Source organism: Desmodus rotundus, chromosome 2, assembly GCF_022682495.2.
Source record: "Desmodus rotundus isolate HL8 chromosome 2, HLdesRot8A.1, whole genome shotgun sequence".
Lineage (NCBI taxonomy): Eukaryota > Metazoa > Chordata > Mammalia > Chiroptera > Phyllostomidae > Desmodus > Desmodus rotundus.
The window spans coordinates 153426187-153453812 of NC_071388.1; the positions used below are offsets into that span (position 1 = coordinate 153426187).

General features: G+C 34.1%; 1 protein-coding gene across 3 annotated transcripts in view; it reads left to right on the forward strand.

Moving 5' to 3' along the window:
* The window catches only part of LOC112322182 (sodium channel protein type 2 subunit alpha), a 125720-nt gene that overhangs the window by 88958 nt on the left and 9136 nt on the right, over window positions 1-27626 (forward strand). For all 3 annotated transcript variants that reach the window (XM_024579762.3, XM_071220663.1, XM_045187342.2), the window contains 9 exons: window positions 1348-1827; window positions 11346-11466; window positions 15253-15407; window positions 17426-17599; window positions 19105-19227; window positions 21528-21809; window positions 23277-23330; window positions 26940-27077; window positions 27441-27545. In XM_024579762.3, coding sequence (XP_024435530.2) covers window positions 1348-1827; window positions 11346-11466; window positions 15253-15407; window positions 17426-17599; window positions 19105-19227; window positions 21528-21809; window positions 23277-23330; window positions 26940-27077; window positions 27441-27545 — 1632 coding nt within the window. The remainder of the gene's footprint in view (window positions 1-1347; window positions 1828-11345; window positions 11467-15252; window positions 15408-17425; window positions 17600-19104; window positions 19228-21527; window positions 21810-23276; window positions 23331-26939; window positions 27078-27440; window positions 27546-27626) is intronic.

Genomic DNA, 27626 nt, shown 5'->3' on the forward strand with positions numbered 1-27626 from the left:
ATAGGCAAGGATACATTAATAAATCTTAAGCAATCAAGTCAAGAAAACAATATGCCATCAATATTCAGTTTCATTATGGATAAAAACCAAAATTGAGGACTTTTTCTTTTATCTATTTTTCATCTAAATAATAAATCAAACACATATCACAATAAAACATAGATTATTGGTAAACTCCAGATATAAAGGGGCAGATCTTGGTGTGAATAGCAGCAGTCACGGCATAGTAAATGAGGGATGTGTCAGTACAGACTCCCAAAACTAAGTGCGGTCCTTATGGGACCTTGCATGTTGTGTTCCCGTTCTTACCACCATTGATTAGACTAACTAGTTAGACAAAGGAACTCTCAGCCTCATTAGTTTATTGAAAAGATAGGAATGTAGTAAGAATGCAGCATCCTTTTCACTGGAGTTTTACTTAAAATGTTTCCCAGGATTCTCCTTTTGTGCTATTGCTTTTTGTCTTTCACCTCCTTTACTGCTATATCTTTTCTTTTTTTCTGAATGGTTGGATAATGAAGAACTCATGGACATTGTCAGTCAAATCCTGAAAAACCATATGTGATTTAGTCTTGTGCCCATGTGCATGCCCGATTCCTTAGTAAGTTACCTCTTTCTGAGAACACAATGTGTTTATATTGACTAATCTTTTCACTCATTCATACCAGCCAGGCCTAGTTTTGGAGACACAGGTTATAAGCTAACTAGTGGTCTTATTCATTGGAATACCTTTACTCCACAATTTTAGACTCAACATTAACATCATTATGCTATAATAACCACTTCTTTGTAGTATTTTCAACCATTGTATAAATCTAATGGCCATGATTTTTTTAAACAAAATATAAATAACATGGATTTTGATCTAATAAAAAGTGTATTTTTCTTAATCTGGCAAGTTATCTAGATGGAAAAGTTAGTAAATACACATAAAAATAAAATAATTTAAATATACTGAAATTATAGTGTATCTCTGGTTTTAAGTATAAAATTGTAATAAATTATTATTGTCCTGGAAAATCCAGATGGGCAAATTACTTAGTATCCCAAATAAAACTTCTTTTATTTTTCAATGTACTATTTTCTAGATAACTAAGATTTCTCTTTTAGAATGAAATGATAAAGATGTATTCTACAATAATGGTTTCAGTAATTTTGCAATGACTAAAAAGAAAATAATGTTAATAGAATCATTTGATATTAGCCAGGTTTTCATTTCATTCATTTTTTTTTCCAGGATAGTTTGTTAGGAGCTACAGAAAAATACCTATTACCAAAAAAGTAAGTTTAAGAATAATTTTGGAAAACATAGAATGTTTGGTCACCTAGTTTCCTGTTGTGTTTTAGGTCCTGAACCTCTTCCTGGCCTTGCTCCTGAGCTCCTTCAGTTCTGACAACCTTGCTGCCACTGATGATGATAATGAAATGAACAATCTTCAGATCGCTGTGGGAAGAATGCAGAAAGGAATTGATTATGTTAAAAGAAAAATACGTGAATTTATTCAGAAAGCCTTTGTTAGAAAGCAAAAAGCTTTAGATGAAATTAAACCTCTTGAAGATCTAAACAACAAAAAAGACAGCTGTATCTCTAACCATACCACCATAGAAATAGGCAAAGACCTCAATTATCTCAAAGATGGGAATGGAACTACCAGTGGCATAGGCAGCAGTGTAGAAAAATATGTCGTGGATGAGAGTGATTACATGTCGTTTATAAACAACCCCAGCCTCACTGTGACTGTACCAATTGCTGTTGGAGAATCTGACTTTGAAAATTTAAACACTGAAGAATTCAGCAGCGAGTCAGATATGGAGGAAAGCAAAGAGGTAGGAACTTTGAAATAAAAAAAGATATTGTGTTATTATGCTTTAAACTATCAGTCTATCAGACTATTTTAAAATTATGTATTTCTTTCAATAAGAAAATGAGAATTATCTACTGATACATTTTCTATGGAAAATTGGTGATAAATTGATGATAGATTAAAATATAGCTATACAAATAATATGCTGACTAATTTTTCAAGTGTTACTATTTTTAATTATTGACAATGTTAATATGCAGATGAATATGAATTATCTAAGTATTTAAATATAATTTTAGATTTGTAAAAATGCCTCAGATTGTCCACCTTCTTCCTTATAATTCTCCCACAATGGTGGTTTTTTCCATCTGCACTAGAAAAATACTTGGCGAGAGGGTTGTTCCAATTCTGATTTTGCTACATTCTTGGCTCTTATTGAATACCTCATGAGAGTATGTGATCTTATTGAGTTTGCTCACACATACTTATTCATTGGAAATCTGATTGGAATCTTGGCTTGACATTTACATATAATTTCATGTTTTTTGAAGTAAATAATTTTTGAGGAAGTAAATATAGTGATGAGGAATTGTGTTGAAAATATTTTTAACCCTGCTCAGCCCAGTGTGTGATGTCTTAAACCAAAAGCCATAATATATTATAGAATGTAAATTGTGAATTTACCACCTAAAATAAGAGTCTTAGTAATTGAAAGTATTATTTGATTTATCAGAAGAGTATGAGTGCCAGAGTGAGTATGGTTTGGGTTTATGTATAGGTTAATAAGCACAGAGTTGGGAGTAAAGATGAGAAGGAATTAAAATTCTCAGTGTTTAATAGTTTAACTATACAAAAATATGGATGGTTTTCCTAGTAACTAAAGCTTGTATAACAACCAAAACCAAAGATTTATCCTTTTTTTGTTGTTTGAATTGATTGACAAAGAAGATAAACACTTCTGTTATTGTTCTCATTCTAAGAAAGATGATTTGGGGGAGTTTGAAGCACTAATGGATAAAATTTAAGTAGTGTAACAAAGTCACAATAATTAGGGATCAGGTAACAAAATTATGAGCAAAATTATATTTCTAAGAAGGGAACCTTAGATATTTCAGTCAGTACTCCTATATCTATTCTCTGAAATTACTGAAGAATATGTTATTTTCTATTCTTTCTTGTTTATAAGATAGGTAGTAATTCAGTGATTAGGTAGAAGTAGATGTTAAGCATAAATTCAGGGAAAGTTTAAATGTAGGTACTAAAATTAATATATAAGTAATAAGGCTATAGCTACTAGTTTCACAAAATAACTGATGAAATTTAAAGGGAATATTTTAAAACCTTATAGCCTGGGGCAAAGAATTACTGTAGTTAATTGAACTAAAATGTTTACTAATAAGACCTTTATTTTAAAACTGAATATGTTAAGATGTGGTTAATAAAATTTTGGATAAACATAGTTGCTGGGGCTATGTTGAAAGGGTAGGACCTAATTTCTGGTATTGTATATCACTAAAAATAAAACTGGGTCATTAAATTTTGATATGCACCCCCCTCTTGTTGTTTTGACATTATTCCTGACAGTTAATATTTCCCCTATGGTAAGGGAAGTCAATTTTTATTTTTATATATGTTTAATTTTAAGGTAGCATAAATTACAAAAAATCAAATGTCGAAGCCATCAGTCGGTTTAAACTTTTGGCTGTTTGGCATGTTTTGAGGTTTAGTTAACTTGACATTGTGTCTTCTTTATTCAGAAATTTTTAAAGTCTAAGCCTTCTTCAAAATACCATGTATTTTGCCTCACCTCAAACCATTATGTTTGGCATCTGTTTTCTGTTTGAGTTAATTACTCCAAAATGATATATATATCAAGCCAGTACTTTGGATTTGGAAACAGAAAACTGATCTTCCCATTGTAAATAGAATTATTTCATTATTTCAGCTGTAGAGTCCTTTCAATACCTCCCACCCTAGAAAATGTTACTTGGGTTTTAAAATTTATTATTTGGAGAAAATTTCAATTGTGGCTTAAACTTCCTAAATATGAGCTCATAAACTAATAAAAGATTAGGGCAATACAGTAGTTTAGGATGGGAATATGTGCAGGTTTTAAACTTTTGGTATTTTATCCTGTAACTCTAACACTAGAAAATGAAATAGAATAGGAACTATCAAAATTCAAAATATTCCCACATGAAATTTTTTTTTTAGTGTTCTGTCTTCAGGTTACTTTCATCTGGTCCTTTTCTTAACTGGTGAGATGGGATTATGCTGTTAAATATCACATGTAGAGTTGTAAGAAATGGTATGAGGGTTTATTGATGTTCTTTGCTAAGTGGTCAGAAATATTAAAAGAAAAAAGTGGAGCAGTTTTTAATGTTTGGAATGCCTAAATGACTTCTTTTTTATAAGGTAGATTAACCAAGTAGATGCAGAGGTGGTTTAGGAGTTTGAGCTAAATCCTCTTCTATTTTGTCTTTGCCAAAGTTGTGTGATTCTTCGATAGTTCTGTAGATTCTCTAGAGTATTTCATTTTAAATTCATGTCATAATCAAATATGTTTTAACTCCTATGTTATTTTTACTCTATTTAATGTAATTCCTTTTATACTTTGTGATTTTGAATGATTGATTTTTCTTGAGAGTTTCAATAATGTTGCAGGCATGCTTGAATGATTTTTGGAAGTGAAATTTACTGGTGCAATATGGTGACCTTCACTGCTTACCATTCTTACTTCTCACAGGGGTAAAACCAAGCTGGAGCCATCAAGAGTGCAGCTCCGGTGTTTTTTAACCAGCCAGAGGCTCGTGCCACCACTTTTACCCAGGTTACCCAAGCAAGTTGTACATATATAAATATAATCAACTTCTAAATGAATTATGACTGGCCTGCATGTTACTCAGCTACATTCCTTGCCCATCCATTGGCAGTAAAATAAAAACATGCACAGCTGCTCTTATGCTGAGTCATAAAGCATGGTCAGGCAAGTCTGGCAACCAAACTTTTTAAAAAAATGATTTTTAATAGAAATTACATTGAGTGTAAGGTAAAAGTGCATGCCTTTATGGATTATTTAATTTCCATTTAACATTACAGAGTTTTGAACATGCTAAGAGCCTAAAGGAGAAATGTAGATGCTCTTTGAAAGACTCTTGCAGAAAAGCTTTTTCTTGCCATCCTCCCCTTTTTAATTTATTTTTCGAATACCCTTTTTTAAATATAGGCTAAATGAACATACTTTGTTGGTAATTTTTTGTTAAGTGTCATTAAGTTTTTCTAAGGATAATCTATAAATTAAAGCAGTCTTCTATTCATGGGCAAACTTCCTAAAGGATATTTATATGTTATAATAATGTAAATGAATTGGAATGTTTATGTTTTGGCTGCTAGCAGCATGGGTATAATTTTTGTCTGCTTCATTTTAGAGAAAATGGCATTGCTTTATTTAGCAATTGACCAGAAGTATTTTACATTTAGAATATGATCCCTTTGGAGATTCTGTTGTTTATCCTAAAACTCCTAACACTTAAAAAAAAGGAAGTATATATTTTTGTACACGAAATAAATAAAAGAAACAGTGTCATAGGTAGCATTTTCATTCTGAAAATAGATCTAGAATCCACTTTCTTTATCTCGTTCTTCTCAGTCCTTTGTGTTAGTGTCTGTCCTCTGTTTTTTCCAGACCTGCTGGGAAGCTCTCTCCTAGAGAATATTATTTTAATTGTCATGCACTACAGACTTCTATATAGGAAGAGAATCACTGTGAGCTTTTGCTCTTTTGGTATTTTTTAAAAGAAGGAAACTGGTCATGTTACTGTGGAAATGAGTATAACACTGTTCTGTGAGATCCATTTGGTGGATTTTTCATTTCCTGATGTTGAAATCACATTTTTGCACTAAAATATGCTAACCAAGTTACTCAATCTAGTTTAATTATTTTTTCCAGACTATTAATACTTTGCCACTTAGATGCAGTTTCTTCTCCTTCTGTCATCAAAACTATTAAAAACCCTACCATAAGAATATTTGCTCCTTTGGAAGGAGCGGCGACCATGCCATTCTTGGAGCATTTTCTCATACTTTGGAACAAAATATTCAGTCACTGGAACTCTAGATTCATGAGAGATAATGCCTCATATATTGAAGGAATTATATATAAAATGAGACCTGTGGATTATAATTGCTCACAATGGAACACATATACACAAGGACTAGAAAATTTATTTTTCCTATTATGTATTAATATTTCAGAAAAGCACATTATTTAACTCCTTGGGTCAATGGCTTTTTTACCCCAGTTTCTTGAAAAGAGATAAGTCAGCCTCCTTATTCTCTGAGTATCCCATTTTCCAAATAACTTTCTAGAGAGGTGTATGAGGGAGAGTAGATTTGGTTTCAGTTAAGTGTAGACAATACAAACTAAATAGGAACTGATTTAAATTGACTTCATTTAATCTCAGTTCACACATTATTACAGTTTCCAGTTTTCTCTAATTGGTCTCTGATCCTCCTTTGGGAAATACTATCTACTTCGTAAAAGAGTGTACACACTGAATTCTAATACTTAAGAGGGTGAAGGGGAAAAATATGTGCAGGGAAGTTTTGAGTAAGCAATGGTGGGATGGGTCCAATAGGAACCCACCTCTGATTTTGTCCTGGAGAATGTGTGGTTCTCAAGGGAAAATTTTCCCATGGGGTAGTGTAGTGATTAAGAGACAAAAATAGCTCTAAATAGTCTGTCAGAACAAAATGAGCCAAAAATATGTGTGTCTTTTAGGGCACTGGTAATCTGCTGATGGGTAGGTAGGCCGTAAGGGTGACTTTTGCCATCCCAAGAAAAAGATTTAAGATTCTGTGATTTATACATCAGAGAATTTTGAAATGTATTTGTTATAAAGAATAAAAGATTTTCTGGATAATGTGATACCATAATAATGATACTATTGATTTTTCTTTCCATCTTCCTTATCAAGAAGGTAACACCAACAATTCCTTTCGAGTACTGAAGTGTGACTTTGGCCCTAAGCCTATCCCAAAGAAAGCAAAAGCATCACTTTCGTTGTTTCAGTGTTAAGATCTTTCATGTAAAGTGACCCAGAGCTCTTTATGTACAAATTAAAATTAAACTCCTTGTGGAACAAAGGATTGCCATTCTTGGAAACCAAAATTTTAGTTAAATATAGAATACTTGATTTAATCTGTTTGAATAATCTTTTTGTTTTAAAAATCTCATTTTTATTGACCCAAATCAGAATATACTACTCTTTTTCTAAATTATATACTATATTTAGTAATTAAGTTTTCTTAAAAATAATTTCATAATGAGAAACACATGTGCCTATGAAAAACTTAATAGGAAATAATGTTTTCTCTTCCTTTTCTGTTTATTTTTACAAATACGTTTACTTTCTGAAAGGACTATTATTTTAGCATGTTGATGTTTAATAATTATTTATCAATGATGCTGGAAGTAAAATAAGTATATGTTTAAAAATACAAAGTGAAATATTTATACCACAATATTTATTTATTAGATCATTAAGCAAAATATGATTTTGCCCTGATTAATTCCTATGACTGTAATTACCCAGCTCTTAGAAGAATCCAGCAGATTTTAAATAATAGGAGCCCTGCAATGAGATTTTTCACTTAAAAAATGTTTAATATTTCCACTTGAAAATAAATGAGTGCCAATACTATTCATAGCAAATAAAAATTTGCTATCCTTATTTGATACCATTACTATCCTGACATTGGAGTATATTCATATTTTGTTAAATATGAATACTTTAATGAATAGCTACACTAACATTATCATTCAGTGTACTTGTTTGCTGATACATAAGCTCAGATAATAAAAAGAGAACCGGACCATCTAAATCTAGCAAGGGGAAATAGAAAACTTGTCAAGCACAGAACTTGAAACTATTGAACTGGTTTATTTCTAGCCAGTTAATATTTTGATCTTTTACTCATGTGGCATTTGTAGTGGATGATGCCTCAATTGAAGTATTACAAGCAACCTTTATTTGAAAACATTTTTAAATGTATGTGTACTAATAGTTCCATATAATTATGTGTGTGTGACAGTTCTACCTGGTGAATTTGCACTTTTGTTAGAATTGATTATAATTTTGACCTTATCTGAAACTGAAGATTTTTATATTTTAATTTGATTCACTTGGTTTTCATAGGCACTTTACAAATTTTAATTGTTTTAGTCAACATATTTTATAGTATTATGATATTTACCACATGTGATTTTTTTAAAAGTCATTGAATTGAGGTTGTCTAGAAAGGTTTTATAAATCAGAATTTCTTGCCTACCTCTTAGGATTATTGTCTACAGTAGGCATTTGTTCATGGAATATTCCAATATATCTTTAGCTCTGCTCTACATTAATTCACGTAAGAATATGAATATAATCTGAACTAATAGTAGGTTCATGGTCACGAGACATAAGACTCAATGATATCACAAGAACTATTTTAAACCTACAATGTTCAATTACATGCCACATCTACTAGATGTTTTAAATTAATAAATACTGGGTTTCCGTCATCAGAGAAATTCTCTAGGGAATCCTGGCAAAGTGGGGAACAGAGGGTCTAGAATCCAGCCACTGACTCATCATGACTTTTGACAAGATGATTAAAGTGCCATCTCCATCTCTTAACAGATACTGAAATGGTTGATGTTGAGGATTAATGTGCAGCTTAGATTCTTTATTTGTAAACCAAGTAAGACTCTTCAAATAATTTGTGGGACAGGTAGGTCCTGTATTGCTCAACATCAGAAGAAGGATGGAAAAGGAGGAGATTTTCTCTCCTTAAAGAAGTTCCATTCACTTGCTGGGAGTGTAGATCCACATACACAGAATGAAAAGTGAGAAATCGTTGTCAAAATGATTGGTTTGGTTTTCTTGACTCCAGAGTTAAACTACAGTTTACTTCATAGACTCATCTCGGGTCAGAAAACTGGGAGCCTGGTGTGGAGACAGCACTCTTAATTCTAAAAGTTGTTGGTCATTTCTTACATAGTTCAGAATCTTGAAGGATTTGTGTTACTCTGCACCTTAAGTCAAAATGTTATTTATATCCCCTTGAATGTGAAAGTAGAAGTTAGATAGGAGGTATTATAAATAGTTAGTGGTGGGATAAGAGCCCATTTAATAGTCATTCATTTATTTCCTCAACAAACATCTATTAAACACAAACATTGGTGATAGGTACTAGAGATACAGAGATGTCAAAAATACAATCTTCGCTTCAAAAGATTAAGTCTGGTGAGATGTTTTCTACAAATAGAAAGTACTCTATGTTGTACTTTTGAAAAAGTAATAACATGACAAATATTTTGTTGCAATAAAAAGCATCTTTGAATTCTTTGTCAATACTAAGTCACTGCTAAGTGAAAGGATTGAGAAGCTGATATTGCAGGATCTTCCGGAAACATTTGAACATTTTGAACAAAAATTCCCTGGAATAACTTGTCTGATGACTTTTCCTAATCATCGTCAAAGGCTAGCCTTTATTATGTTATGAAGTCCATTCATTAACCCATCCATTCATTCATTTTTAAAAAGTATTTACCAAGTCTCTTCAGTATTCCCAGCCCTGATGTAGGCTCCGAGGCAGTAGTTAACCAATGCCAGCCTGAGCATGTGGAGTGCCCTGAATACGGGTCTTCACTTTTCACTTGGGCCCACCCCCATGTCTTCCTCTAGTCTGTGTTTGTACTGTGATGCTTGTTCCTAAGAGGAATGTTTTCCAACTCTTACTGTGGGTTTTCTGTAATTAGATCAGATATGAGTGTGTTTCAGTTTTTCTCATTATTTATATTGTTTCAAAGTCCTTCAAGTGATAAGACCAGTATTTTCAAGCCCATAACATACAACAACTTCATGTGAATCAGAATGGTAGGTGAGAGGGTAATTAAGTCATTTCTTAGTCAATCAATGTATATAAACATGGCTACACTTATCAAAGACAAAGAACAGGAAATTAGAAAAAGTCAGAAAAATTAGGATATTTGTAATAAATCTCACTTTGATATTTCATCTTAAAACAAAATATATTGAAATTTTATTGACAAAGATATTTTGGTTGAGTATCTGTCTAGTATTGTGATATGTTTGGTGAGTAGAAAAATAAATCAACAACCTACAAGCACCTTATAATATATAATCCTTGATTTAAGTAATTTGATTAAAATAAAAAATAATCCCAAAACTAGTTCTAAGAAGGCAGACATATATGATATCTATGCTTTTATCATTAATATTGTTAAATTACAAAGGGCAAAACATTTTTAATCTCATATCATCTATCAATATAACACTTTATCAACACCACTTGTCAAGTAAATGTTTTATGTAAGGAAAATTATTTTCATACAATAAAGGACCCATTTTCCCAGGATAATTCATATAATTCTTAGGCCAAATGTGAGTAGGCTATTTCTCGTGCTGACTACAACATCTATTTTATAATAGTTCAGCATACTTCAACATGCATTTTATCATGTGCTTACCTCATCCCCTTTATAATATAGCTCTAATCAGCTCAGCCATTTCCTAATGTTATGCGTAAATGGTAATAACATTGTAACAGGTTGGAGAATGCTGTGGCCCAAACTACTCTGACTCCATGTGGCACTCATACCTGGCCCTGTGTCATCCGTGCCCCACTTTAAGACCAGATTAAAGGCTGGAATGCCTTCATTTATGCTGACCCATGAGTGACGTGACCTGGCTAAAGTTGGTTGCATTTCAAGGTTTAAAGCAACTTATTTCTAGTATACTTTTCTTTTGGTGGTATTTGATTTAACCTAAAGGAAAACAAAACAACCAAAGAATGATTTCTGCCTGTATTAACAAAACAGGTAGGAGTGCCAGAGTAACAAGTAGTTTCCAAATGCACAATGAAACACAGGAGTGCATTGGCCAAAGAGAATGCAAAAATCAGCTCTTGCTATAAAGCTAACAATGTGCTGCTCTTTTCAGAATTAGAAATTTATAGAATAAATTTAATAACAACTGGAGGTATATGTTTTCATGTCAATGAAAAGTGGATAAATTTAGAGTGTTGCTGTTTATGTGCATCTGAACAAATCTTTTCTGCATTTGACATGAAAATACACTTATGCAGCTTTCGTTGGTTGGGTCACAATTTTAGAATAACACACTATGCCATCTGCAAACTAATTTATAAAAGCAAGATCACAGACAACCATACAACCGGTAGCTTACATAAGCTCTCTGCAGGATTTTATTTCAGAATCTCCATACATGGGCTTAATCAAAATTGGTTGAAGTTGTTAGCACCGTATTTCCAAAGAAAACAATGTCCTGTGGTGCTGTATCTAATCTTGTGACCCCCCACCTCTACTAAAGCGGACTGGCATTATGTTCAGGATATTCTTAAATTACAGATCAAGGAAATGCATCCTGAAGACTTGAGGGCACGCCTTTTGAATTTTTGTATTATAGATTAAAGAAAATATTTTAAAAGCTTTTCTGTGGAATTGATTTTCAGAAGCTAAATGCAACTAGTTCATCTGAAGGCAGCACAGTTGATATAGGAGCTCCCGCAGAGGGAGAACAGCCTGAGGTTGAACCTGAAGAATCCCTGGAACCTGAAGCGTGTTTTACAGAAGGTAGGAGAAACAACACACACACATGCACTAGACTTCTCGTAGCTATCCATCTGTTCTCTCCCCGCCTTTTAAATCATCTATGTCTATCTCACAGCGTTTGTTTCTTGCACTTTTTCTATATGAAAACAAAGATGACTTTTTAAAAAGGTAAGATTTAATTTATGTAATCAGATATTCTTATTTTTGTGGATTCTGTTCAACTTTAAGAAATGCAGCTATCTGGGTTTTTTGATGGCCTTCTAAAATACCTAATAGAAGAGAAAACCAAATCAAATCATACTGATCTCTCTTGAGATTTTTAAAATAAAAGAAAAAATGTAAAAGTCAAGGAAGTACCTAGTTTATTTTTTGCTGTTTAGTTTAATCAGATTATAATGATTACTAACTTTTAAGGATGTATTTGAGATTGTCCCTAAATGACCTGTATCTGTTAAGGTCAAAAGTTTTTATTAGTTCTGGATTATAATAGATAATTAAATGACAAAATATATTTTGAGCTAGTATATATTGTATAATACGGGACATACACCATGCCACTGGAGTAATCTGAAGAGGCTTTTATTAAGAAAGCTAAAAGTAGGTTATTTGAGGTATGGATCAGTTACCTCTTGAACAATGATGCTGTGTATCAAATCTCCCAAAACTTCTTAGCATATAACAACATATATATATATAATCATAATTCCACGGCCAGCTAGCTAGTTTTGCTGATAATGGTTGGGCTCCCTCACAACTTTGAGTCCTTGGATAAGACAATTGGAGTGACTCAGCTCCAGTGTGCTGTTTGTTATCGGACTCTCCACACACCGGCCTGGGGCTGTTCTCACGGTGGAGGCTAACAGGAATGGGGGGAACCTACACACTAAGGACGCGTCCAGCTCCCACCAGCGTCAGGTCTGCTGCTGTCCTGTTCACCCGGCCAATCCAGGTTCAGTGTGGGAATGCACTAATAATGATATAAAAAGACATAAAAAAGTAGTATAAAACCACAGGGTACAAAATTGTTTACATTTCTTCTATAAACCACTGTTGTAGGCACAGAACTGTTTCTTTAAATCCCTGGGAATCACTTCATTTTAACTCATTTTTTAGTTAATTAAACAGCTACTTAATAATTCATACTATGTCTTAATCTCAAATTCAATACCATATAGTAATTGCAGAAATAAAAGTTTATTTTAATAATAATGACTGCCTCAAATTGTTAGTAGTTTATTACAACTAATTCTAAAGAAGTTTCATTTGGGCAATATATGTTTATGTTATGAATTTTAAAACTGTTTTAACTGAAACTTTAAGCTAATTTTTTAATGCAATTATACAGACATTAGCAGTCACAATTGATGTCAATAGATTCTTTCAAGGTTATTACAGAAGATTGTGTTGCATACTCTTACTGATTTTGCACTTAAATGTATTGGTAAAATAAATATTTAAATATTAATTATCCATTTTAAAATAATTTCAGTGGGAGAGCTATTTGTTCAGCATAAATTTTGAGGGAAGCCACTCTTTTTTATTTCCTTCAAACCACGTGCATGCATTTCAGTGTAGTTACTCGATTATGAAAAAAGTTTATGACTTCACAGAACATTCAAGTGGTAAGTCACTAAAGTTCTCTGTAGTATTAGTTATTACTCTTTCCCAGACTGTTAGCTTATTTATGGTCACAACATATGCACAGTAATAATTATGATTCTAAAAACATTTGTCTTTTATGAAGTTGAAAGTAGCATTTATGAACGAAATATTACCAACATAACATTATACCTAATAATAATGAAGAACACATAGATACCATCAATCAACTTTAATGATTTGGAAACATTTGTCTTACTTGCTTCCGCGTTTGTATCTGAGAATAAAGCAGGCACAGATCAGGCCCTTTGGCACTCCTGCCTGCCTTCCACCTCGGAGGTCTCAATATTTTGGCGTTTACTATTCTCACTGACGTTGGTCTTTTTTTGGCTAAACAATGTTTTTTCATCTCATATCCTTTTGGGGGGAAATTAACTACAGTTTCATTTAATTAATTACTGTGAATATTTTCAGAGCACGTAATTCTTCTCAATCCTTTGGGAAACAGCTATGGGAAACCGGTCTTGGCCTCAAAGAAGCAACGAATATGCCCTGTATTTCTTAGATGATAAACTAATAATATTTAATAGCACTTCATTAAGTTTTAATGAAACAAATGATATGATCTGGCTGGTTAGTTTTTAAAGTAGCATCTGATAAATATCTGTGTGCTAAAATATTATCCTCCTTGCAGATGAGGTATTCCATTTTTCTATTCCTTGAACAAGAGCCCTCTGTCATGGCTAAAATCCTGTCTCCCGACTCCTCTCTCTCCCACACACTGGAGCCACCAATTTCTGCGTGCTGCCCGTTCCTATCAACCCAGCTGTACCTTTTGATTCCTGACCATTGTCACCGCCATTACCTTTGCTTCAACTTTCTTTAATGTTCAGTCGACTGTATCTCTCAGACTCTTAACTCCTTTTCCACCTTATTCTATCTATCTGATTCTAAATATAGGCTTGAATAATTCTAAGTCAGTGTTCTTATCAGGTAAAACTTCATAACTTACATACCCCCAAAAATCCTTTAATGTTTTCCCCACTAGACAGCACATAAAATTAAAAATTTCTGACTCATTCATAATCATTTTTTCAGATTGGCTTTAAGTGTGTTTTCTAGTCTTGATTCCTGTTCTCTTCATCACACAACTTTCAGAATTCTGTTTCACCACGTTTTACTTGTATCATTGTTTCTGTGTTCCTTTCAGGCTGCATGTACTGGAACTGATTCTTACACAGCCTTTGAAGTCTAGTCTCAAATCCACTACTTCTGTAAAGCTCAATATCAGAAATTAACCTCTGCCAATGACCTCTCACAATACCTTATTTATTTTGTGATAACTTTTGCTTTTTATAACTATAGAATCTGTGGGCTAATCTCCCCTGCTTAAAATGCACACTTTTGCCCTGGCTGGGTGGCTTGGTTGGTTGGAGCATCATCCTGCACACCAAAAGTTGTGGGTGCGATCCCCAGTCAGGGTGCATATAGGAGGCATCTTACCGATGTTACTCACATCAATATTTCTCTCTCTCTCTCCCTCACTCTGCCTCTCTCTAAAATCAATGAACATATCCTCAGGTGAGGATTTTAAATAAATAAAACGCACATTCTCTTCATAGTAAGGCTGTATTTTACAAATTCTAGTATTAAAATTTGTCCAGTATAATTCCTTGAATACAGCAGGTATTCAATAAACATTTTTGATCTAGTAGTCCACAAATTACACAAAGGTGTTCATTACATTGTTGCTAATAGCCAGAATTAAAGCAATGTAATTATTCAATAATAGTGGAATAGTTAAATAAATTCTGGATAAGTCTGGAAATCTTATTTAGAGGTATTGTGAAAACTTTTATATTCTATTTACTTACAATAAAAAGGAAATGCTTATATTATATTATGTGAACTAATTAAAATTGAAATATACATAATATCCAATGGGACGGAAATACCAGCTTTTGGGGATTTCACTTTTCTCTGTTTTTCTAATGTAATATAATTCACTGTAATAGTCCCATAAACATAAAAAATTATGGAATGAATGATTTAAAAACCATATAGATGATTTCTATTTTTATAAGTGGAACCCATCTTAAAAAATGAAGTCACTTACAAGGTATCAGATAATGTAGATGAATCTCCCACCAACAGAAATGTGCGTAATCAAAGACTATTCTCTTTTTTATTGTCTTCGATGTATTTTAGACTGTGTCCGGAAGTTTAAGTGTTGTCAGATAAGCATAGAAGAAGGTAAAGGAAAACTCTGGTGGAACTTGAGAAAAACTTGCTATAAAATAGTGGAGCACAACTGGTTCGAAACCTTCATTGTCTTCATGATTCTGCTCAGCAGTGGGGCGCTGGTAGGTGACATAGGATCTGCTCCTTTATCTTTACCTGAGATCCTTTACCTTTCCCCTCAATGAACCTCCTATTGCATGTTTTTACCATAAGTTGTTGGTAGGCCTGAGAGACTGCATGATATTTTTAGCACAACTGGAGAGGCTCCATAAATAGGCTCAATAAATGTATTGTTCTGGAGTAGGCCTCAGATTGAATCAAACTCATAACAGTATGGTTTTGTATATTTAAAGAAGGATCTTTTTTGCCCTGGCTGGTGTGGCTCAGTGGACTGAGTGCCAGCCTGAAAATGGAAAAGTTACTGGTTCGATTCCCAGTTAGGGCACATGCCTGGGTTGTGGGCCAGGTTCCCATTTGGGGGTGTGAGAGAGGCAACCAATTGACATCTCTGGCACTGATATTTGTCTCCCTTTTTCCTCCCTCTCTTCCCCGCAAATAAATAAATAAAAATTTTTTTAAAAGGAGGATCATTTTGACTTTCAGTAAACAGAGACAGTTCTTATTAAGAATGGCTATGTAAGCATTATATGGGATTATCAAACTGCTTAACATTAACTCCATTGCTGCAGGGAACTCACCTGTTTTGTTCATGCTGATTCACTGGTGCCAATCACAGTAAATGATAAATAGTAGACTAACATCATTAAGGACTGCTAGCAAAGAGAAAGCATTACAAACTTATTTTATATCTGATTTCATTCAATGGAATGGTCAATTTGGTCAAAATATTACTTAATGCAATAAAGTAATGTGACCATTTTTCCCATTTGGTAAGACAAACATGGTTGCATTTCTCTTATTTTTTTAATCAGTCAGTAGTGTTTGATTGTATCTGGAGACCTCTCAATCCACCTCTGATTTGACTGAGAATCCTGCATCCTGCCTTGTATTCAGAACAAAGAGGGTCAGCCCTGTGTTTTTAAGCCAAGTAAAAAGGCAACTGAGAAGTCTTATTAGTGACTAGTGTCCTTATAGTAGTAGCTGTTGGTTCTCATGTACACCCAGGCAAAGCTCACCAAAGTACACCAGTGTGGTAGCACAATGGCTCCTGAGCGGCTTCCACCTTCAGCTATAAATTGAGCTGAAAAGCCTTTCAAAGGGTGTACAACACATGGCCCATGGGCCACATGCAGCCCAGGGTGGCTATGAATGTGGCCCAACACAAAAACGTAGATTTACTTAAACCATTATGAGATTTTTTGTGTGTGATTACATGTCACATTGTATTTAATGTATAGCCCAAGATAACTCTTCTTCCAGTGTGGCCCAGAGACGCCACAAGTTTGGACACCCCTGCAAGCCCCTTATGCTAAGCCCTAGTCCGAAGTCTAGATCTCCCTTTTCTTCAAAAAAGAAAATTTTCCTTTATTTTTACTCCAGCCCACCAGGTTACCCTCAGAGTTTTTCCTGTAAGAGGATTGAGTTAGATAAACTTGCTTTTCATTCCAGAAGTCCCAGGGACTCCTGCAAATCAGTCCCTGAACCCTTTCCAAAGAGCTGTGCAAAGTGACGGCAGAGGGAGTTTCTAGGCATGCCCTGATTGTGTGTGTGTGTGTGTGTGTGTGTGTGTGTGTGTGAGAGAGAGAGAGAGAGAGAGAGAGAGAGAGAGAGAGAGAGAGAGAGAGAGAGGAAGGGGGGGAATTATAATCCAGTTTCCCTTGCTTTCTTTGCATCTGCAGTCGCGAGAGAGAACATTCCAGTGACTCGGCACTAAATGAAGCAGGTCTACTTGCAGTGATTCTCTGTTATAAAGAGAAGCAGCTGGCAGTCAAAATTTTTAAGCTTTTCTGAGGTACCCTGATAATAAAATTGTGAAATCATTTAAATTTATTGTTTGATTGAAGTGCCCAGTCAGCAGTCATTTGCATGGAGATAATTATATAGGGAAATGCAGCTGCGGGAACCACGAAGCCTTCCAGCCTTAGGCACCTGAGAAGAGGCTTGCAGCCTGTTTTTTCTAATAAGCTCAATTAAGGACAGTTTATGACAATGAAATTTAATAAGATTGTTTTACTTACAGGCCTTTGAAGATATATATATTGAGCAGCGAAAAACCATTAAGACCATGTTAGAATATGCTGACAAAGTTTTCACTTACATATTCATCCTGGAAATGCTTCTCAAGTGGGTTGCATATGGTTTTCAGATGTATTTTACCAATGCCTGGTGCTGGCTAGATTTTCTGATTGTGGATGTGAGTATTCTCCACTTTCTTGTTTTGTTCCATTGGCAGGTGCTGATGCATGTTGGTCCTCGCAATGGTGCCTGGAGTATATAGAGAGCAGGGACTGCGTAAACACTGTCTGCAGGTGCCCAAATATGAATGACCATTCCCATTTTCCCAAAGACAAAAAGTTCCAAAACGTTTTTTTTGCCAATTTAAATGCATATACTTTCATCGATGAAACAGTCAAATGCTGTGTTATTTTAATTATTGATTTGGTTTCAAATTAATATTTAAATTCCCAAGTTATTCAAACATGTTGCTGAAGAAGGGATGGGGGAAGGGAATAGATTGATGCTCACCATGAGCATAGAAGAGAACATCGGAATTTTCAGGAAAGCATAATGTGTTTAATAGTGCATTGTAAAGGGAATATTCTGTTGATTTTAATAATTTCTTGACAATTAAAAACAGATTTTGATAAATAAAATTTACATATGTTAGCAAAAGAGAAAAATGGACACTTTGTTGGAGAAAATTATTTTTTGCAGTTTCAGGTGAAAAAAATATCAACTTCTAATCCAGTATGGGGTTTTTATCACCAAACAGGAAAAAAATGTAGAAGAGACAATGAGAGTTATTGGAATTTAAGAGAGAAAAATATCTTTGTTTTATTTTTCCTAATCTGCCTGAAGCAAGTCTATGATTAAATATAACATATAAAGTTACATATAGAATTATAGCAAAAGTTTTCTGTCAATAAAATGACAATAAATAAAATTTTAAGGCCACATGTTTGGACATTACAAACAATGGAAAAATATACCAAGACTATACCATTTTTTGTTTGTATAATGTGCTTATAAATTACACTTTTTCTTTTCTTTATTTTCTATATGTGATTATGATACGTTGGTAAATTTATAATAAAATGTCATGTAATTACATGATGTTATTAGCCATGTAATAATAAAGGCATTAAGTCAGCACTACATGAATATAAAGAAATTCTTAACTGAAATTATCATTTCTGAATGTTTTTATGTTTAGATTCACCAGTGTTTTGCTTCGTTATTAGCATACTTGCACCAAGTTTTATTTTTAATTTCCCTTTCAGGTCTGGTAAATAACATGAGAAATGATAAACTTTTACAGATCTGTAGATGAAGATTGCATATCTATGTCATTATTTTTCTTGCTTTACATTTAATTTACAAAAATGTTCTGGTCAAGAATCTTGGAAAGAGAGCATGTATAGCTTCTTCTTTTTCTGAAAGTTTATAATAGTGATTCTAAAAGTGTGGCTCACAGACCACATCATTAGATTCACCTGGAAACTTTAAGAAATGTAAATGATGAGGCCCCCTCCCAGACCTACTGAATCAGATTGCCAGGGATCTGTCCATGTTTTCGCAAGCCCTCCAGGTGACTGTGATACTCGGGAAAGTTTGAGAACTAGTTATTGCATAGAGCAAGGTTGCACTGTGTAAGCTTTTTTGTTTGAAAATAAGAAAATTGTGTTGCTTTTTCTGTAGGTCTCATTGGTTAGCTTAACTGCAAATGCCTTGGGTTACTCAGAACTTGGTGCCATCAAATCCCTCAGAACACTAAGAGCTCTGAGGCCACTGAGAGCCTTATCCCGGTTTGAAGGAATGAGGGTAAGACCAAATGCCTTCGAGTTTGTTGAAATTACAGTTAAGAACACACAGACATTTTGTACGTAGAAGTGACACACTTGTGGAGAATTTGTGTCTTCTATATTCGTACTGACATAACCAATCAAAAATATTTGTCAAACATCCATAAACTTGACGATGTTGGGGACACTCACAGAATATAATGCCTGAGTGATTGTTTCTTACTAGGTCTCTCATTCTGTGGGAAATCTCCATCATATGGTGTAGGTTTCTGATGTGAGCCAGGATTAATTACATATATTCCATTTATAAATATGCAGGAAATTCCACTCACTGTAATTTAAAACCACCAAATCATGTCTCCTCATTGCTTCATTGCTCCATATGGCTGACATGTTTTGAGCCTTTTAAAGTCCAAATCCGGCCTTTCAGCTGTCACACACAGGCTGAGATGGCCAAAAAGTAGGTCAGCTGTGGAAATGTAACACTCACTCAGAGAGGCGGTGCAGAGAACAGAGTGGACTTTGTGCTGTCCTGTCGTCCCGGAGGCACAAAACCTGAGACCACACACCTCAGCACCAAGGAAGTGATGATATCATGTCTTAGTGGATTTAGTAATTTAAAAAGGAACTTTTTAAAGATGATGCTTTTTGTGATATTTGAAAGTAATTATTTAGGGCTTTCTGTGAATGCTGCAAACACAACCAGAAATGAACGGTGTGGGTAGATTTGTGTTTGTGGGCACGTAGTTGCATGGAAAGGAATTGTTTGCCTTTAAATTCTTTTCATATTACCAATTTAAAAATGTTGTTTGTGCAATAGTAGTTTTCTTGTAAAAAATGGGATCAAACTTTCAGTACTAGAATAATTGTCATATTTTCTATATCCAATTTGCATATATAAGAATCTAAATCCTTAGTCCTTCCATAGATTTGACTATCTTGGAAAACACATGTATTATTTCTTTGTTATCTGGGTTTAAAAGAAATATTATAACTGCATTAACCAATTATCTTTTCACATTTGCATTAGCAGAGCATTCCTTGCAGTGAACTAAAAAATTAAGTCTCAAGGCTAAGCACCTCTGGATTATGAGAGAGAGTTGAGATTCTAATAGTAACAATATAATAAGTTCTTTAAAACTTACTTTCACTCAAATATATTAAAATATTATCCTTTACTGGACAGGCTCGAGGTGCCAATCTGCAAATGAATTGTGCCTTTTGTCAAGTACCTGTTTGGTGTACCTGTTTGCTGTAAGATATTGTTACTCATATATTCATATGTGTGTATATATTTTCACGTACCTTTTCCCATAAGAGATTTGAGGAAGGCTAATGCATTCCTATATTTTACACATCTATTCATTGATTAAAGTTTATTTCTGATGTAGTTTAGGTGTGCTTGTACAGAACAAGATATTTAGCTCAATGTTCACGTGAGGAATAAGAAATTAGAACTAAGAAATGTGCCGAGAAAAGTTCCTTAAAAGCCATGATTAATTGAGAAAGCTGCAAGTAACAAAGCCATCAAGTGAAACCCTTGGACTCAAAGTGTAATATTTTATGAAAATATAGCTACTCATAGTCAAGCCAATGTTCTGATTACTGTCATCTCTCATTTTAAAATTTGAGAATTTTCTTCTGAAGGGGATTCCGCAAAGGAGGATCCTTGTGTCCAGAAGAGCTAAATAGCATGCTGAAAGGTGCACAGCTAATTTGTGATGCAAACCAGATCTCCTGACTTCTGAACTCCTTCTCCTCATCATATGTTCAGTCGTCATGCTTCTGTCTCTTTGCTCCAGAGTTTTTATATGTAATGGGTGCCCCTACCCTACATCGCTTGGCACAGCCCTGCCTTACACTTGCTTTCTCGGAATGGTTATTATTAGTGTCCTCATTCACCCTGGAAATTGATCACAATGTGTTCTCTTTTACCCTCAAATTTTGGATAGTGAATTGTGTGGTTTGCATGATTTTAAAAAATTGTAATAGTCACATGATGACATTACTTCTGTAATCATGTCAACATTTGTACTCCTCATTATTCTTTGCATTTGTAATTAGTCCCATTCTTCAATAAAAATTGGATGGGCACATGGCCTTACCTCCTGACAAAGCATTCTACAATATAAAGTATATTTTATCCTATTGCAAAGTATAATTAAAAATTTTAGTTAGAGCTACCAGAGACTAGTTTCTTTTCAATATTTAACCTTAAAGACAGATGCATTTGACTGTCGTTCTTTTTAAAAATAGGTAAAAATAAGTAAAACTTGTTGATGACTTTTCACCTGTTTTTCCTCCTCATGTTTACGCCAGGTCGTGGTCAATGCGCTTTTAGGAGCCATTCCATCCATCATGAACGTGCTTCTGGTTTGTCTGATCTTTTGGCTAATATTCAGTATCATGGGAGTGAACCTCTTTGCTGGCAAGTTTTATCATTGTATTAACTACACCACTGGAGAAATGTTTGATGTAAGCGTGGTCAACAACTACAGCGAGTGTAAAGCCCTCATAGAAAGCAATCAAACTGCCAGGTGGAAAAATGTGAAAGTAAACTTTGATAATGTAGGACTTGGATATCTTTCTCTGCTTCAAGTAGTAAGTAACCACTTAAGTATGCTCTCTGATGTATTATTTTAAAAAATCTAAAATTCTCTCTCTGTATCTGTAAATGCATACTTGTGGAGCCCATCTGCCTAGATTCTTCCTAAAAATGAACTGAATGAGGTTTCCTTCACCTTGTTGAAAATGGAAAGCTCTGCAAAGTTTACCATCTCCCAGACTGTGCCTTAGACCCCAGTACCAGTTCTTTGTTACTGAGATTTCTAAGTGGGCTCCCATTGACTTTCCCTGTCCCTACTCTGAGCAAAGTAAAGACACAGTTGCTAGGGTGGGGTTGGAAAGGTGTGTGTGAGGAGTGGTAGATCTCTGTACTCTTTCTCAGGTAGCCTAGACTATAGATACCCTCATCAAGTCTCCACCCACCCAAACTTCACCACCACCCTTACCAAAACTCCCCACATTTACTTCCTTTCCTTGTTTTTTTATTGCTTATGCTATTACAGTTATCCCCACTTTCCCCCCCTTTGCCCCAAACTCCCCACCTTTACATCTCTCACACAGACTGCTACCTCATTCCCATCTTCCTGTTTGCTTCCTTCTTCCCTTCCTCCCTTCCTCCCTCCCTTCCTTCCTTCCTTCCTTCCTTCCTTCCTTCCTTCCTTCCTTCCTATCTGAATACCCTCAGATAGGAAGACTGCTCTCTTGCAAATGAAAACCTTCTTATTAAGTCTATTATGTTGCTATCAATTCATAACAATTAATTCAACTACTCAACTGACCACCCTAAGTTATGTCCACATGGTTCCCGAGATGATCCACCCACACAATAACAAGCACTATATGAATATTGGAAGGAAAGACCCTGTGGCACCAAAGAACTGAAAAAAAAATTGTACAAGACACTTGTTTTCAGGATTACTATGTCCACACACAAAAAAGCAAATACTTGACAGTGTAGATTGCAGTTCAATATAATGCTTATTTTCAGACACAAAACTGCTTCTTTAGAATAATGCCTCAAAATCACATATGCAAGGATATTGAGAAGATTTTCAGGAACAAACCATTATGATTGATTATTAATGAGAATACCTTTTAGAACAGAATACATAGGGAGAGAAGCATTAAGATCAAACAATGCACCACATTTTCAACTTGTTTGAGGCTATTACTACACCATGGTGTTACTTTACAAATTTCATGTTACATTCTTGGAGTTACATCAGATTGTTAATAGTTGCTTTTATGGTAGCTATTGTTATAACCTATCAGTAATTAACTACAGGTATTAAAGGTGTGTATAAAGATGTTATAGAAAAGCATAAAGTTGAAGCAGTTTCAAAGCATGTTACAAAACTTTGCCCAAAGAGTTTGGATATTAATTCCAGCTTATTGTATAGGCCTGTCTTAAATGAATCTCATTCTATCAACCTGATACTTAATTTCTTTTCTAAAATTATAATTTGTGGGATAAAAAAATTAAAAGATGTGACTTTTTTACAGGCCACATTTAAGGGATGGATGGATATCATGTATGCAGCTGTTGACTCACGAAATGTAAGTCTACTTTAGAGGGAAAATTGCTTAGTTTGATCCAGGGAGTTATTCCACAGTGTTGTATATTAGTGATATTTTCCACAGAATAAAACTGTGGGTCAATTTATAGAGCACATCTATATTACAAAAATATAATATTAAATGTTACATTATTTCTTTGAGACTTTTATTTGAATGTTTATATTTACTCAGTGTGAATCCTTTAGCATATTTTCTAGTATTGAGCATGCCACCTGGAACTTAAAACTTTGTTGACTGAATCCAAAATGAAACATTTTACTTTTGCCTCCAATAGTAACAGTCCTTTGTGCATTACAAGCCGAAACAGGCAGGTTTCCTTCAGTTTTTGACTTTGTAATAAAGGGATCTGGTTAATGGTGAAAAACACAAACGGAATACAAAACAAACAAAACACTTAACAGTGTTTCCCTCTGGGAAGTTAGATTTTTGTGGTAAAAGAATGGAGACTTCACAGTCTACCTTCTACACTTCAGCACTTGTGAAATTTTTTTGTGCCATTTCCATTAATTTCTTACTATATAACAATGAGTCAGGAAGGAGGATGGTTTCTGATATATCACCAGAGCATATTAATTAAGCTTAAAATGTTAGTTACCTAACACCAACAACCAGGTTTAACTCAAAAGAATTCCTGAGGGTTTTTTAAATTTGATTTTAGTAAGAAAGAGAGTGCAAGAGCTAAAATCTCTGCATTGTATCTGTAAGTGCTATCAGGAATCCCATTGGAGTGCTTTTTGAATGATAGTAAAAATGCATTATTGATCACCATTCATTATGCTAAGGATTTTCTTATATCATCTCACTTAACCCTAAGCAATAACCTTATCATGTAGTTTATATTCAACTCTGCTTACCACGGAAGCAAAGAGGCCTAACGGATTAAGTGGTAGGACGTGTTTTTGAACTTTGATCACAATGGGCTCATTACTACTTTCTAAAGTAGTTTCCTACCTATTTGATTACTTCACTTAAAGTTCTCTCTCTTTTTTATTAATAACCTACATGACATGCAACTTACTGTCAGTTTTTATATCAGTGACTTAGCACACACTGTCTGCCACCTAACTCCGTGTCATTCAAGCATTTTACAAGAGATGGGATCTAATTGCCCACTAAAATTATGAAAAGCTGCTCACTCTTACTCTCATTAATCCACAGAGAAATGCAAATCTAAGCCAAAATGACGTATCACCTACACACCTGCCTGATTGGCAATATTAAAATGTTTGGCAATACCAAGTACCACCAAGGAAAAACAGTACTGAAACCCATGCACTTTGCTAGTGAGGAAAAAGTGGCTATTCATTTAACAGTTAAGAATTATCACATTATTCAATAAAGTTTAAGATGTTCTTTAACCCTGCAATTCCCTTTTTAGCTGTATCCTATAGAAACTTGTACACATGCTTAGGAGAATCTATGTGCGAGAATAAACATAAATTTTTTGCATTATAAAGAACTGTAAACAGACTATTCTGCTAAGTGAAATAAGCCAGTCAGCAAAAGACAAATACCATGTGACCTCACATATAACTGGAATCTAGTGAACAAAATAAACTAAAAAGAAAAATAGAACCAGAGACATGGAGACATGGAACAGACTGATAGCTGTAGGAGGGGAGGGAGGAGGGGAAGGGTGGAAGGAAGGGGAAGGGACTAGTCAAAGACCATGTATAAATGACCCATGGACAAAGACAACGGAGAGGGGATGGACCATGGGAGAGAAGGGTGGGCTGGGTGGAGGGGGGAAAGTGAAAAAAATGGGACAAATACAATAGCACAAACATTAAAAAAAGAAAAAAAATACTGTAAACAACTCAAGAGTAGTAGAAATGGACAAATAATTGAATATTATCCAGTGATAAAATTACATATAAATATAATATACATGATAATGTGGATGAATCTTAAAAATATAAGACCTATAAAAATGTGTTTACTAGGCAACATGGAGACACAATTAACTTCATTGTTCAAGTGTACATACTTAGGAGGCATAAAATTCAGGGAAACATTTCAAGCTGCTCTTGTCTATCAAAGATGACAAATATTTACTATATCTGGATGCCCTTCTAGCCTTTTTCCTAGAGAAAGTCCTATACCAGGTTCTCTTTGGCTGATGAAAGAATTACACTAAATTTGCTTTTAGTCTTGGAACACAGACCAAAAAGTCACTTTTACCCGAACACTCTATACAAGTGCTGTCCGACAGAACTTCCTGTGATAATGGGGAAAAAAGAAAGAACATGTACTTAGGTGTAACTCTTAAGAAAAAGCAAGAAAATCATTACCATAAAAGTCAAGATAATGATTTCCTCTAGCAGGGATGGTAGAATTTATGTCTGGGAAGGATTCACCAAGGGTTTCTGAGGACCTGACAATGTCCTGGGTTGTGAAAACCACTTTACAACAATTTATTACATTTTATACTTATGTGCTGTGCACTCTTGCATGTATATTATATTTAATTTAAAAAATGTTAAAAGATCACTTAAATTACTTTCTACTACACATACACATAAATGAAAGTCTCATAAAAATAGGTCTTTTTATAATGTTTCTGATATTTCCTATTTTACTCTATTTCATTAGAAAATAATGTTCTGTTGGCCATTACCTTTTAAAGTGATTTCATGACACAATAGGACATTACCTGCATCCATTATCTCCTGTGACTGGTCGGTTACCTGTGTTGGTGAGAACAATATCTTGTGAGACCTGAACTATAGATTACAGCCAAAGCACAAGCCAAATACCACACCTTTTTTTGGGATCAAAAGTGTCCAGGGCAAAAGAACGTGTCATACAGAACCAGAGCCTAAGGGCTACTTAGTAGGATGAATCAACAGACTCATATTCAAAATGAAAAGATCCTCCTGATGTACCTATATCCACACATACCTATCAAAACAAATATGTAATAGAAATCAAATGTTTATGCTTAGCTATTGTATTACTATTAGCCAAGCACTGTTTTAAGTACTTTGTACATATTGCTAATATATTTAACCTTCCAACTACCATATGAGGTTTAGGTTTTACTATTTCCATTTTACAGATGAGGAAACTGAGTGATAGAGAGTAAATGTTAAAGGTTTTAACATAACATCTCTGTTTTTGGAGGAGGAAATCCTTACTTTGCTTGCCCTATTGGGGTCTTTGCTTATAAAGCACATCATAATCTAGGCCAGTGATTTTCAACCAATGTGCCACAAGATTTTTTAAAACATGCAATATCTGACTAGTCATTATTGCCTTACTAAACATCTTTTCCTTTAGATTGTCAAATTAAAAAAATAACAACAACCAATACAATAATAGCCATTCCGTGTGAATGAATCAAAATTGTACCTATTTTTTGTCAGATCATCAAAAAATGTATTTTGTGTGTGTGCTGCAGAATTTTAGTAATTAGTTAATATATTCCTTGAGATGAAAAACATTGAAAATCACTAATTTAGGCATGTGTTGGGTGAAATTAGTTTTTTTGCCAATGATTGAGATATGCTTTGAAAATTGAAAATTCATTGATTCTTTTTTATGAAACAAGTATTAGGTTTAATAGCTATCATTCTTTATATTTTGTAGGTAGAATTGCAACCCAAGTATGAAGACAATCTGTACATGTATCTTTATTTTGTCATCTTTATTATTTTTGGTTCATTCTTTACTCTAAATCTTTTCATTGGTGTCATCATAGATAACTTCAACCAACAGAAAAAGAAGATAAGTATACTAAAACTTCATCTTTGCTCTAAAATGTGAAATAATCATGTTATATTGTTTCCTTTGGGCTCCAAAATGTAGTCACCAAAATGAAAAAAAATAAAATTCATAAACTATTTTGAGAGATTTAATTACCTATAAGTTTTTAAGCAATTGATAATTAAGATAACATGTATTAATATTTCCAGTATAAAAATCTGACTGACTAATATGGCATAAACTCTATATTGAATCTCTATAAATAGAGATATAAATTAGCAACATTAGTATAGAATGTAGGGCCAAGTTTTACACAGTTACTAAGATGGATTATATAGCTAACAAATAACATGATTTTAACAAGTTTTATTTTTATTTCTTTACTTTGGAGGTCAAGACATCTTTATGACAGAAGAACAGAAAAAATACTATAATGCAATGAAAAAGCTGGGTTCGAAGAAACCACAAAAACCCATACCTCGACCTGCTGTAAGCATAACTCTTTCATCACCAATAAAGGCTGTGTTATCTTTCATGTTCACAGCTCAAGTTGTTAAATACTAGTTCTTG